General features: G+C 35.9%; 2 protein-coding genes across 3 annotated transcripts; both read left to right on the top strand.

Moving 5' to 3' along the window:
• Positions 1-337: 337 nt before the first annotated feature.
• LOC307171444 (uncharacterized protein) lies at positions 338-4,478 on the top strand. 2 transcript variants are annotated; one of them, XM_079893043.1, is made up of 3 exons: positions 338-515; positions 2,516-2,704; positions 3,398-4,478. In XM_079893043.1, exons 1-3 carry the CDS (start codon positions 473-475, stop codon positions 3,547-3,549), a joined length of 384 nt encoding a protein of 127 aa, XP_079749169.1. In that variant the 5' UTR covers positions 338-472; the 3' UTR covers positions 3,550-4,478. The 2 variants fall into 2 exon arrangements, with proteins under 2 accessions (XP_079749169.1, XP_079749170.1); XM_079893044.1 differs by having other exon boundaries at positions 374-515; positions 2,516-2,611.
• A 2,483-nt stretch (positions 4,479-6,961) lies between these two features.
• LOC307171443 (uncharacterized protein) lies at positions 6,962-13,278 on the top strand. The gene is made up of 4 exons (XM_079893042.1): positions 6,962-7,113; positions 10,557-10,892; positions 12,672-12,791; positions 12,875-13,278. The coding sequence occupies exons 1-4, from the start codon at positions 7,068-7,070 to the stop codon at positions 12,901-12,903; spliced, it is 531 nt and encodes a 176-aa protein (XP_079749168.1). The 5' UTR covers positions 6,962-7,067; the 3' UTR covers positions 12,904-13,278.
• Positions 13,279-13,688: the final 410 nt, after the last annotated feature.

Raw genomic sequence — 13,688 nt, 5'->3', positions numbered from 1 at the left:
GTTTTAAACTAAACGCTGGTGACATGCATGTTTTTATAGATGAGTTATTTTGTGGTTGGTGAAGCTTCTGCCGTTCTGCGCTTCTGCTTTTAACGTCTGGCAGAAATAGTGTTGCTTTTCTGTAACTAGAACTAGAACAGATGAACGTTTATATGATTCTTCAGACTAAGACTCATCTCTGAACATAAAAAGGTGCATTTGCACGTTTGAGCCGATAAAGATATAGAGTTGCTTGTTTATTTTTATTTTTTTAGCCTCCATTGTTTGAAAGTGTATTAGAGGAAACTGCTGACCCACGGTGTCTGCCGGTCTTCCCCTCAGATGAGGAAACTTCCTCTTCCTTCTTTCTTTCTTTGTAAAAGTCAGATGTTTTTCTGCTGTGTTTCAGTGAGAGCCAGAACACAGACGGACTGAAGTCAGGATCTGGAGAAACATCTTCTCTCTTCTGCTGGATTATTGGACTCTAGAAATTATGCTCATCTTTGGACTGACGCTGATGCTGAAAACTGCTGCATGTGAGTCCACTTTCAGATCAAACTCAAAGCACTTTTAAGGCCTAGGACTTGTTTTTCCAACTTATATGAAGGTCACATTACAGAAGCTTTAGAATCGGTTACCTTGCATTTAATACTTCTTTTATTTTTATCTATTTTTAAAAATGTGTTTTATTGTTTAAAGTCACCCTGTGGTGAAAATCCAGCACTTTTTATGGCCTTATGAAGGGGCTAATTTGCATATTCATAGAACCTTACATTAAATGAGGCATGTAATTTTGTACAGTACATTTTGTTTAATTTTGATTACATTTTATGAATTAAACAGCTCGCTAACATACTTTATCACTATATAAACTGAAATAACCTGTTAAGCATGAAAGTATCATGCAATCATGTAAGACATTTCTCCTTATATTGAAAATTTTTTGACATAAATCGTCTTTAACGTTGAGTCAAGAACCCTAGATTTCTAAAATAACCTTTGGTCACACTTTATTTAAAGGTGTCATTGTTACAGTGTAATTATATATTTAAGTACTGCGTAATAATAATGTACTGTAATTAACTGTTATAAGTACATGTAACAAGGACACTGTAAAAAATAAAGTGTTGGGGCTCATTTGCATATTCATAGAACCGTGTATACTAAATGAGGCAAGGGTGTCGAGTCGAGTTACACTCAAGATATTTTAAGGCATGAAGAAATAGTTTTCAATGAAAAAAAAATGCTTAAATATGTCATTTTGGTGATCAAAGATGAGTTTTAAGGGATAAAATGATTGACTACAGGGGGACTTTAAACTTGAGTTATTTACTCTTGCCCTATACTTATAGCATTAACAATTAAAATACATGATATTTAAAAAAAAATGTTATTTACATTATACTCACAAATGAGGAACATAAGCAGTTTGTCACAACCACATGTTCATTACTTAAGCAAGAGTAGAAGTGGACGGCAGAAAAAAGAGAAATAGGATTGATTTGGTAGAAAGTGTCTTGGGTTAATGTTTGTGGTGTGGTTTATTATTTGTGGAAGTGGTAAAGAAGTACATGTTAATTATCACCTTTAATATCTATTTTGATCTAAACCAAGTGTGAAATGTGGTTCAGAAAACAAATCCTACAATTATAATCCTCCTGTGATGTGTGTATGTTTTAGCAGACGATTTAAACAGCGAGAGAGTGAAAATACTCATTTAAAAGAGTTTGTTTTAAAATCTAAAAAGACTGAAGAAACACCCAGAGATGACGAATAAACCTTTGTGTTGTAACATTACGGGTTTCAAAAGCAAGTTTAGTTGTCAGACAGTAACTGGTAATAGTAGGTGTGTCTCAAATGACACACTATCTTAAAAATAAAGATTTCAGAAGGGGATTTTTGCATTGAAGAAACAGTTTTGGTTTTCCCAAGAACCTTTCAGTGATCGACTCTTAGCATTTGGATGTTTCTTAACATAACATTCATACATTAGACAAGTTAAGTGTACAGTATAAGTGCCATCATCATAAAAATAAAGGTTGTTTATTAGCATTGATGGTTATATAAAGATTTTTATTTTTATTCGGGTTAATTAAGTGCATAATCTTTCTGACGAATTTTCAGTGTAATTTCACTACAAAACGCCGTAGAATTATTAGTATGCACTTAAATATTGGCATATGTGAGTAAAAGTGTAAATCCGACTAAAGCGTTGATCATCCGCTGATGTCTGAGATTGATGGTCGGAGTTCAGATGTTTCACTGAGATCAGATCAAGTGTCTGTTTATTCACATTTACTGTAGAAGTTTCATTTTGTGAAAATATTTGTGTCACTGTTTTTCTGAGTTTAATTTATGCTGAGAGAGTCACTGGTTATTGTCTTACAGCATGATGTTTGCATTCTTCTGAATATCCAACATTTAAAAAATTATATTTATATTTTACAGATAGTTGTGTGTGTGTGTGTGTGTGTGTGTGTGTGTGTGTGTGTGTGTGTGTGTGTGTGTGTGTGTGTGTGTGTGTTTTGTTCTTCAGGTGTGGAGCGGTTCTGCTGGTTTAATCAGTCTGTTCCCTGTTCCCCTGCTCTCGGAGATAAACTCAATCTGATGATGCCGGAGAACAAATTCGCTAGTACAAATGACCTGAAGATACTAAAGATAATCTACAACACACCAGATGATCCAGTTTGTAAAATAAAGAAGGACAGGATAAGAAAGGATGAATGTGATCTCTTTAATAACAGACATGATGAAGTGTCAGTCAATAATGGGATTCTGATAATAGACACTGTGATCAGAGCAGATTCAGGGAATATATAAAATACAGTATAAATGAATAAATAAAATACAGTATAAATAAATACGCAAATAAATTAAACTGTAAATAAATGAAATACAGTATACTTAATATGCATTGTATATGCAGTATACATTAAAATAAAACATAGTATAAATAAAATTTAGTATAAATAAATCAAATAAAGACTAAATTAATAAATAAATATGCAAATAAAATAAATAGTATAAACAACTTAAATACAATATAAATAAATAAAGAGAAAAAAATGTAATAGTAGCCTATGAATAAATGAAATACAGTATAAATAAGTATGCAAATAAAGTAAATATATAAATAAACAAATACAGTAACTTATTTGTCATAAGGATAAAAAATGTTAAATAATTTAAAATAAGTTATTGTCATGATCCCAGTGTTGAGCTTGTTTTGTAGAGACTTATATGTTGAAGTGTATATTGTTTCGTTGTCCTCTTCCTGTGGCCATGTTTGTAGTTTTGTAGTTTTCCCTGTTGATTAGTCTTTCCTGGTACTTCATCATTATTTACTTTCAACATTAATTAACATAAATCTTGTGTATAACCTCATCTGTTCATTATTATCTGTCCTCTGTGTCTGCAGATGTAGAATATGCCACCGTCAACTCTCAGAATAAGAGGAAGAGGAAGGAGGAAGAGGTTCATTATGGAGAAGTGACGTTCACCAGCTCCAGCGCCCAGCGGCCGCGTCAGACGCAGGACGAGTGTGTGTATTCTGTGGTTCAGACACGCTAGTGTGAATCAAACACAAACCCACAGACTGGGAGTCTGAACACACAACGGCCCAGTCATGAGCAGACTGATGCAATGCTCCGGTTATTGAGCGTCCAGAACACAATATAACCGGACAAACCCTGACTGATGTGAACAAATAAAGTTGTAACAACTCCTCAGTTTAGTCCTCACTCCACATGTGATCAAGTAAAGCAAACACAGCAGATGTTAGAGTTCTGCTTTATAGTTGAACTCATCAAATTTAAATTATGTTGTTTATTGTGTGTCTGTGTAGATATTTTTCATGCAAGTTGTTAGTGCTAATGTTTCGCCTGTTAGCGGTTACATGACTCTGGGTTAGTTGTAACAACAATGAAACGTTACAGCCTAACCCGAACACCTTACACACACACACACACAGACACACACACACAGACACACACACACACACACACACACACACACACACACACTGTCACCATTACGTTCATTGTCACTGTCATTGTATTCTTCACTGTCACTGTCATCGTCATTGTCTGCACTACAGTTCCCATGATCCTCCTTGGCCCATTACCCGCACCTGCCAGTCATCATCATCATGGTCTTCAGCTGGTGTCTCGTCATCATCTGTGTATTTAAGTTCCCTTCATGTCCTTGTCATGGTTGGTGATTGTTTGTGGACAGTGCACTATATGTGCCTCACATGCTGTTGTTATTTTGTTACCCGTTGCCTAGTGCCTAGTTGTTAGTCCAAGCATCACACACACACACAAACTCAATTTAATTTTTTATGTAACAAAACTGTAACACTGTAACAAACATGCTTACACAAGCAAAAAAGTGTTCAATTTCAATTTTTAATGGTCAATTACTATGACTGAGAGTGACACACACACACACACATCAGTTATAGTGCAACGTCAGTGTTGAATAAAAAGCTTTCGAAATCCTTTTGTTTTGTCTTTGGTCGCAATCCTTATTTCATAATGTTACATCTCAGCCAGACTATGGGCTGTTTGTGTTGCACAGATAATAGCTGTGTCATTTGATAGCAGACACTTGTAACTAGTTTGAATCACATTTTGAACACACTGGCTTAAAGGGGCGGTTGATTATGATTTGACTTTTCTAACTTTAGTTAGTGTGTAATGTTGCTGTTTGATCATAAACAACATCTGCAAAGTTACAACGCTCAAAGTTCAGAGCAAAGGGAGATATTTGCTTTTACAGAAATCGCTTTTTAAGGACTACAACAAACGGCTGGTAGAGACTACACCACATTTACACACACGGGTTAGAGACATCACCAACCCTATAATTTACATAAACCCCGCCCCCTGAACACCATTTATAGATTATCAAGACAGAATATGCTAATCAATGACTAAGATAACTCCATATAAGCTTCATAAATTCATCAGCTAACCATTCAGAAATGTCCTGTTGCTTCTACATGTCGTCACTTCTTCTTGAGTCTCTCCATCTTTCTGACTCCGGTTTGAACATAAAAGGCTAAAAGTTTTTGAAATTTTCAGTGTGTGTCTGTGTGAGGTAATCGGAGCTGCTAACATACACACACACACACAAGCTCTTGAAGCTCCGCCCTCTGTGCCGGGAGCAGCAGCTCATTTGCATTTAAAGGGACAGACACAAAAAAGGTGTGTTTTTGCTCACCCTCAAAAAGCGACAATTTTACCATGCTATATAAAAATATCTGTGGGGTATTTTGAGCTAAAACTTCACACACACACTCTGGGGACATCAGAGACTTATTTTACATCTTGTGAAAAGGGCATTGCACTACCCCTTTAAAAGTACTCCAAGATATAGACAGAAAGGTCAAAAATGTTACAACCATCCTCGGTCTCCCCTAATCATTTGTTCTTCATTGTTTATCTTTGTCAAACAATGCAAGTAAAATACACCTGTTTTTCCTGCACCCTTGTTCTGTCTTTTCCTTCACAAAACATTACAAGACACAAATAATGGATCCAGTGTCAGTTTTGAAGCGCTGTGTGATTCATACGTTTGGTTGAGAGAAACTTAGTGAGCGCTGAAGCAGAAGATCACGAGTTGTGTTTTAGTGTTTGATTGACTTGTAACTAACAGTGCACAAGAAACATGTAGACGTCAGTTGAAAGGAAATGTTGCAAATGTAACAACTTACAAAATTAAACTCTGACATCATGTTCCTAAATTGTGTCTCCATTGAGTGAAATGCTTTAGTAAGTAAGTAAGTAAATTTGATTTATATAGCACTTTTAAACATAGCAGATCTATCCAAAATGATGAACAAAGTAAAGAAATAATCTAATTAAACAGAAAACAACCAAACAGAACAGACAGAAAACAGAAGCAAGATAATATTAAAATGCCAGGGAATAAGCTATCTCCCTTAGTTTTTAGACGGGAGCGAGGGATAGATAAAAGAGCCCTGTCTGAAGATCTTCAAGAGTGGATGACGGAGGAGCAAGAAGAGCTCTATGATGGAGCTTGATCATTAAGAGCTTTAAAAACAAACAAAAGAATTTTAAAATGGATCGGGAGATAAAAGCATGGTAATAAAAGCATGAATAACCTTCTCCAAGTCTTGGAATGACAAAAATTATTTAAGTTTGGAAATGAACCGCAATTGATAAAAACTATTCTTTACAACATAATTCATTTCTTTGGATAAACATAATTCTGAATCAAGAATGACACCAAGGTTCCTGACCTGAGAGGAACCTGAGGGGAAATGGTTACCCAGCTCTTTAATGAGACTATTCCTCAATTTTGGAGGGCCAAAGACAATAATTTCTGATTTGTCCTCATTAAGTTGGAGAAAGTTAATTGATAACCATTCCTTAATGTCCCGGATGCAATCCATCAAGGTCTGAATGGAATCGCCAGCTTTCAACGGCAGATACAGCTGTGTATCATTGGCATAAAAATGGAAAAAAACATTGTGCTTCTTAATAATATTCCCCAGCGGACGCATATATAAGTTAAAAAGAAGAGGACCCAGAATAGAGCCCTGAGGTACTCCACTAATAATAGGAGCAGAAGATGAAGAGAACTTGCCTATCTCTACAGAAAAACATCTGTCTTTTCAAACTTGGGTAAAAGTTGTTAGACGACGTGCAAATCGTGACAGATGTTTTCTTTAGTAGATGGTTTGTTCATCTTCTCATCATCGAAGACATTTTACTTGCGGTCGATGCTCAGTGATGCTCATTTTGAATCCTGCAGTTAAGCAACATAATGTTAATAATGTTACATAATGTCATCATGAAAATGTAAAATTGCAGAAGCATTAGTCATAGAAAGCCCACAGCAGGACAGAAAAGGAACGTACATGTTATTTTTTGTGTCCTTGTGCAAGACCTTCAACCAAGTTTTCCAGTAAATGATGTGAACTTCCTTTCCTCTGAGAAAGTGCGCAGTAGTCTTTATATACGGTGAGCACAGACGAGTGTCAGCGGCTCTTCTAGCGATCGTGTGACTGAAGAAACATCTTCTCTCTTCTGCTGGATTACTGGCTCTTCTGGACTCTAGAAATGATGTTCATCTTTGGACTGATGCTGATGCTGAAAACTGCTGCATGTGAGTCCACTTTCAGCTCAAACTCTCTGATGATGAAGCTCTGACATGAAAACACTGTAATATTACTGTAAGAGTTTTTCCATAAACTGCAGGATCTAGTAATTGAGTCTGTTTTAAGTGTTTAAAGCCTGGTTTCACAGACAGGGTTTAGATTAAGCCAGGATTAGGCCTTAGTTCAGATAGGGCGTTTAACCCCTTAAACCCTGAGGCCATTTTTGGAGTTGTTTTGTCTGAGTGATACACAAAAAAGTAAAGACTCATAACTTCAAAACTATAACAATGAGAGTCAAAAGGTAGGTATCGTTTGATAGAACTCTTTTCAAATTTTTTGAAAATATAAATTACATTACATTTGGATATTCTCCTGCCGAGAAACTGTTGATAAATACAACAAAAAAAAACATAATTTTTATTATGATTTTGCATATCTCTCTTGTTTGACATGCAATAACTTGGGAAGGAAATATGGTAGTAGAAAAATTCTTTTTTGGGGAAGTACCCCTAAATGTGCGCTGCATCTGAATCAAATTTTTTGGTGATCGCATAAAGTACTCAAACGTTACAGCATTTGGAACAAACGGTAGCCTTTTTGTTTAGTCCTCGCACATTTGGAAAGTAATAAAAAAAAGAGTTTTCTGAGTGACATACACAAAACTACAGACTCATAACTTCAAAACTATAGCAAGGAGAGTCAAAAGGTAGGTATCGTTTGAAAGAACACTTTTCAGTTTTTTTGAAAATATAAATTACATTACATTTGGACATTCTGCTGCCGAGAAACTGCTGATAAAAGACAAAAAATATATATAATTTTTATAATGATAATGCATATCTTTCTTATTTGACATGGTATAACTCAGGAAGGAAATAAGGTAGGAGGAAAATTCTTTTTTGGGGAAGTCCCTCTACATATGAGCTGCATCTGGATAAAATTTTGTGGTGATGGGATAAAGTAATCAAAAGTTACAGCAAGAAAAAAAAAGACGCCCCCTCATGGGCATTTTTGATAGTGTTTCACCATGAAGAATATCTTGTCATAAAAGCAATAGATAAAGTTAATTTTGGGCTCATTTTAATTGTATTAATATGCTGTAAAAAATTAAGTGCCATTTTCAACGATTTTTTTAATGTTTCATGAGATGTATGATGTTTTTGACACATTGCAGTACATAGTACAAAAAAGTATTTTATAGATTATGAATTTTTTTATATATTTATCAGCAAATAACTCAGCAATACTTAGGAGTTTTTCAAATTGGCTACATTCACTGTAAAGTTCAGACTCTAAGGTTTCAAATGACACCAATTTTGTTTGAATCAAGGCAATATTTTTGAAAAATATTATAATGAATATTTTCGCAGCTAGGATGAGTGGCGCACGCGGGCGGTACACTCCGGTTTAGAGAGACTAGTCAGCACTCGTTCAGAGTTGATTGAAGTGGTTGGATTCTTTAAAAAGCTGAGATTCTAAGCTTTAAGATGATACATATTTTGTGTTATTCCACGTTTGAAAACGAGCACGGACGGTTCCGGGAAAATTGGAAAACACTTTGCTCCCCGGAAGGATGAGAGATTTATTTTTTAGCCAAGTATGCATCACTTCGTGAGGAATATCTCGTGATCATTATGTTGATAATGTGGATAATGGGCTCTTTGTAATCGTGAGAATCTGTTGTCAATAAAGATGTTCGATTTTTCACAATCTATGCATGTTTCATTGAGTTATGAGCTGAAACGTCACATCAAAACAACAGCATCACTGCTATTGCTACTTCATAGGTGCGCCTATGGTATTTTTTTGTGTCAGAACGCTGTAAGGAATATCTTTAGACCTGAGTGATGGATTATGGTGTGTTTGGGCTCTTTTTAATCTTAACAATCTGCTGTAAATAATGATGTGCCATTTTCCACAATTGATGCATGCTTCATTGAGTTATGAGTTAGAACGCGACATAAGTGCTACATCTATAATAAAGATCTATGTGCGCATTTGTGTTACAACTCCACGAGGAATAACTTTAGAGTGATGGATTATGCTGAGTTTGGGCTCTTTTTAATCGTGAGAGTCTGCTGAAAATAATGATGTGCATTTTTCTAAGATATGTGCATGCTTCGTGAAGTTATAAGTAAAAACCAAACGCGAGTGCTTCATGAGTATATATTTGGCTAGGTACGTCTTTGGTATTTTCTGTGTTAGAACGCCATGGAGAATATCTTTAGATCTGACTGATGAGTTTGGGCTCGTCTTAATCATGAGCTCCTGCTGTAAATAACGATGTGTCATTTTTCATGATCGATGTATGTTTCATGAAGATACGAGTAAAAAGGCCAAGTCTAAGCTACCTCGCTTGGCTACGTGCGTTTGTGTATTTTTTGTGTATTAGAACTCCATGAGGAATATATTTAGTTCTGAGTGATGGATTATGTTGAGTTTGGACTCATTTTAATTGTAAGCATCTGCTGTAAATAATGGTGTGTCATTTTCCACAATCGGAGCATGTTTCATGAAGTTACAAGTGGAAATGTGTCTAAAATTCAGCATCCATATATGGTTTACCCATGGCCATGGGTCTCTTGAGGGGCTTATTTTACAAAAACCTTGCTCAAGTTTAGTAAAAGCCTGAAACAATTATGCTTGTTGTATTCTACTCATTGAGACCTTTCAAATGACATATGACACATGACTATCTGAGCAGTATGATGTTTTTGACACATTGCAGTACATAATAATTTCCCCTTCCTCATAAATTATATATATATATAAAAAAAATTGTTATCAGCAAATAACTCAGCACTACTTTGGAGATAATCATAATGGCTACATTCATTGTAAAGTTTAGACTCTAAGCTTTCAAATGATGCCTATTTTGTGTTGATCAATGCAGTAGTTTTGAAAAATATGACAATTAATTTTTTTCATAGCTAGGTGGCGCCCTTCGGCGGTACAATCCGTTCTAAAGGAATAACTCAGCGCCTGTTAGGAGTTGAACAAAATTGCATTGAAAAGCTGAGATTCTAAGCTATTAGATTCTAAGTGTTATTACATTCAGTGGTTGCAGACAGAACAATGGCACTGACATATTTAAGACATTTTAGTGCAAGTTGCTCTCAGTTAAAACAGATCAAACATGCATTCAGTTTTCTGCTGCTCTCTCTCTCTCTCTCTCTCTCTCTCTCTCTCTCTCTCTCTCTCTCTCTACTCTGTTATTCTCTCTTACGCCAATGTTCTTAGAGTATCTTAGTGTACTCCTCAAAGTTACAATTTTAGAAAATATACACACTTAAAACCTCATGGAAAACTGATCAAAAATGTATCTCAAGGATCCTATAAAATTCTATAAATGTTTGTGTAATATTTTAATTTATGATAGTGTGTGTGTGTGTGTGTGTGTGTGTGTGTGTGTGTGTGTGTGTGTGTGTGTGTGTGTGTGTTTGTTCTTCAGGTCTGGAGATTAACTGCAGTTTTCATCAGTCTGGTCCCTGTTACGTTGCTCTCGGAGACAAACTCAATCTGCAGTTGGAGGACACTAGTAAACATCACCTGAAGATACAAAAGAGAATAAGCAGCACACGAGATGATCCAGCTTGTATTATAAAGTATGACAGGATAAGAAAGGAGGAATGTGATCTCTTCAATAACAGACATGATGAAGTGTCAGTCAATAATAGGATTCTGATAATAAACACTGTGATCAGAGCAGATTCAGGGAATTACAGTTTAGAACTCAATTACTCAGACGGCTCAATGACATCAACAGATCTTCAAGTGATTATTGAAGGTACAGTAACTCTCTCATCAGACTCATTACAATCTCATGTTCTCCAAAGATCTCGATTCTCTGTGAAGGTTTTTATTCCTGTAACACACAGTAAACACACTACATACTCCAGTAATAGTGAGAGTAGTGTGGAAGTACGGCATTCTGCTGTAATCTACAAATCAGTGTTATTTAGTTTTTTTAAATAGTTTACAGATTTACTATTTTGTATTAGCTTATAATAATAATGAATAATTTTAGTGCTTCAGCTTAAACTTATTTCAGTGCCAATGCAACATTTCTAATTTTCTTTTAGTTTAAAGGTGCATTGCGCAACATTTCATGTTAAAAATACCGTTTTTCTAACTCATACATGCTTAAACAATTGCCTGATGGGCTGAATGAGCCCTTCTCTGATCACTGCGATTGCCTCTATAATCCTGTACAGTAAAATAAATAAGAGGGATTCGGGACGGAATTTGAGACTGGGCGTGACGTCATGCGCGTTCACGCTCACCTGGTAATGTCTGGCAGGTTTGTGTATTCGCCGCCATTCTCCGTATCAGCGAAGACAACTCGAGCGACAAAACTTTAGTCAACTTTCGACAAAAGTAAAAGATGGATTCAAAGAGACTCTAATGTCTGATACGGCAAATCTATGACAACAAATGATGTAATAATCTATGAATATTACCTTGAGACATTTGAGTGTACTTTGTTGACCAACTGTGTATGGTATGATTATTATTTTGAGCTTTTACAAAGTAATAACTTATATTGTTCATGAACGTGTTTCCATAATAATACAATCATAAGTGGATACAGTAAACACATAGCTGCTAAAACAGTTCAACATGGAGATAGATGGAAACAAAAACCGAAGTTTTCTACTACCCCCGTTTTCCCCTCACACATAAGTGTGTAATTTACTCAAATGCCTTTCCTTTCACATATTTAAAATGACTTGCAGATTAATAACTTTATTACCTCTGAAGACATTATGACTGTAAACAAAAGATTTGTGCGGCTGATGCTCCTTTGGTTATGAACAGCTCGTATTCGTGCAAGCGTGCGTGTGCGTGTGGTCCATGAGCGTGCACACCTCTGGTTGCAGTTTCGCTTGTCGCCAGAGGGGGCATAGTTCTGCAAAAACTCAGAGACTTGCGCTATGCACCTTTAAGTTTTTCAACTAATATTTACTGTATATTTTAGTTTAGTTTAGTTTCATTTCAATTAACCCCTTACAAACGTGCAGTGAATATTGAACAACAATAATCTAGGGCCGGCGATCTCTGACCTGACTAGTGACCTCTGACCCGACGAGTGACCTCTGACCTGACGAGTGACGATGTAGGAGTAACGTAAGCTCAGGTGAGAGTAGATGGTCTCGGGTTCAAACAACAAACTCAAGCTCCTCCCACATTTCTATTTAAAAATTCTTGTTTTAGACTTCTAATTCATTGGGTGAGAGGTCACTCTTCCGCAGGAACTAGAGGCTATGGAAGCCAGTGATTATCGTGTTTAAAGTCTTAAATATGGATATTTTTCTTATAAAAATGCATGGCATTTAAAATTATTTATGATGGATGGAGGCACTTTTTTTGGGCTTCAAAATCTCAGGTACCATTCACTGCCATTATAAAGCTGGGAAGAGACAGGAATTATTTTTATATAACTCCGATTTTGGGTGAACTAACTCCTTAACAGGCTGACTGATAAGTTCACTGATTGATTGATTGATTGATTGGTTGATTGGTTGATTAATTGATTGACATATTGATGTGTCTGTGTTGTGTTCAGGATCTGTGTTGCGTTCAGAGATTTCATCATCTGTAGTGCATGTGCTGGTCTGGTGTTTTCAGATGATGGTTCTGTTGGGTCTGTTAGGAGGTTTTCACATCTACATGAGACTCACGTCAGGTCAGACACGTTTATCATCATCACTATGGATTTGACATGCAAATATTAAGAGTGTTAATATGATGAGAATCTGATGTTTTTAGGAAAGAAACAGGAATATCAAAACGTGTGAATGAGAAGATTTAGAGAAGGACATGAAGACACAGCAGAAGATTGAAGATCTCAGCAGCAGATCTCGTCACATCTATGAGAAATCATTTTACACATCTGGAGTCATGTGGTCTTTTACTGTAGTCTGTTGGCTTTGGCTGATTTCTTTTACAGCGTCTGTTTAGATGTTTTAGCTGTTCCTAAAGATTACTTTAATAACATGTTTAGCCACATCCATACATTTTTATTCACAAGATCTTTGTCATTATAGAATATTGCTAAACACATCGTTCTTTAAAGATTGTAAATAATCTGTGTTGAATTTAAGATGAACTTTGGTACTGAGTTAAATGAAAATATAATAATTTGAAAATTAAACTATTTCCAGTCAAACGCCACATGTTTTTATTTATTAAAAGGGACAAATCATGAAAATCTGACCGTGTCCCCGATGCTTCTACCAACCCAGAAAACGTGAAAAGTGAAACCCAGTAACTGTGTTTTGGTGAGCCTTTCTCTGCAAGCATGTCAAAAAATAATCCGATGAGACTTCACTCCCCTTCTGATGTATGAAGAGGATTTTATTATAATATTACCGGCCCTTAATCTGCACGTTTACACCCACCAGCCGACATTTTTTTTCACAAGTGACAACAGTGACCAGTTCTAACGCAATGATAAAGATCCAGCAAAGCATGAAACTGTTCTGTGGTTGAGCACAGACAAGCACTGAACACTATTGACCAGAACAAGTCACCGCTGTCTTATAAAGACCTCAGGAACTGTGGACACTTGTGTAAAAGTTAA

Source organism: Squalius cephalus (genome assembly GCF_949319135.1).
Source record: "Squalius cephalus genome assembly, chromosome: 14".
NCBI classification, from domain to species: Eukaryota; Metazoa; Chordata; class Actinopteri; order Cypriniformes; family Leuciscidae; genus Squalius; species Squalius cephalus.
Note: the sequence above shows the minus strand (reverse complement) of the source record. Positions and strands in the feature narration are given on the sequence as shown.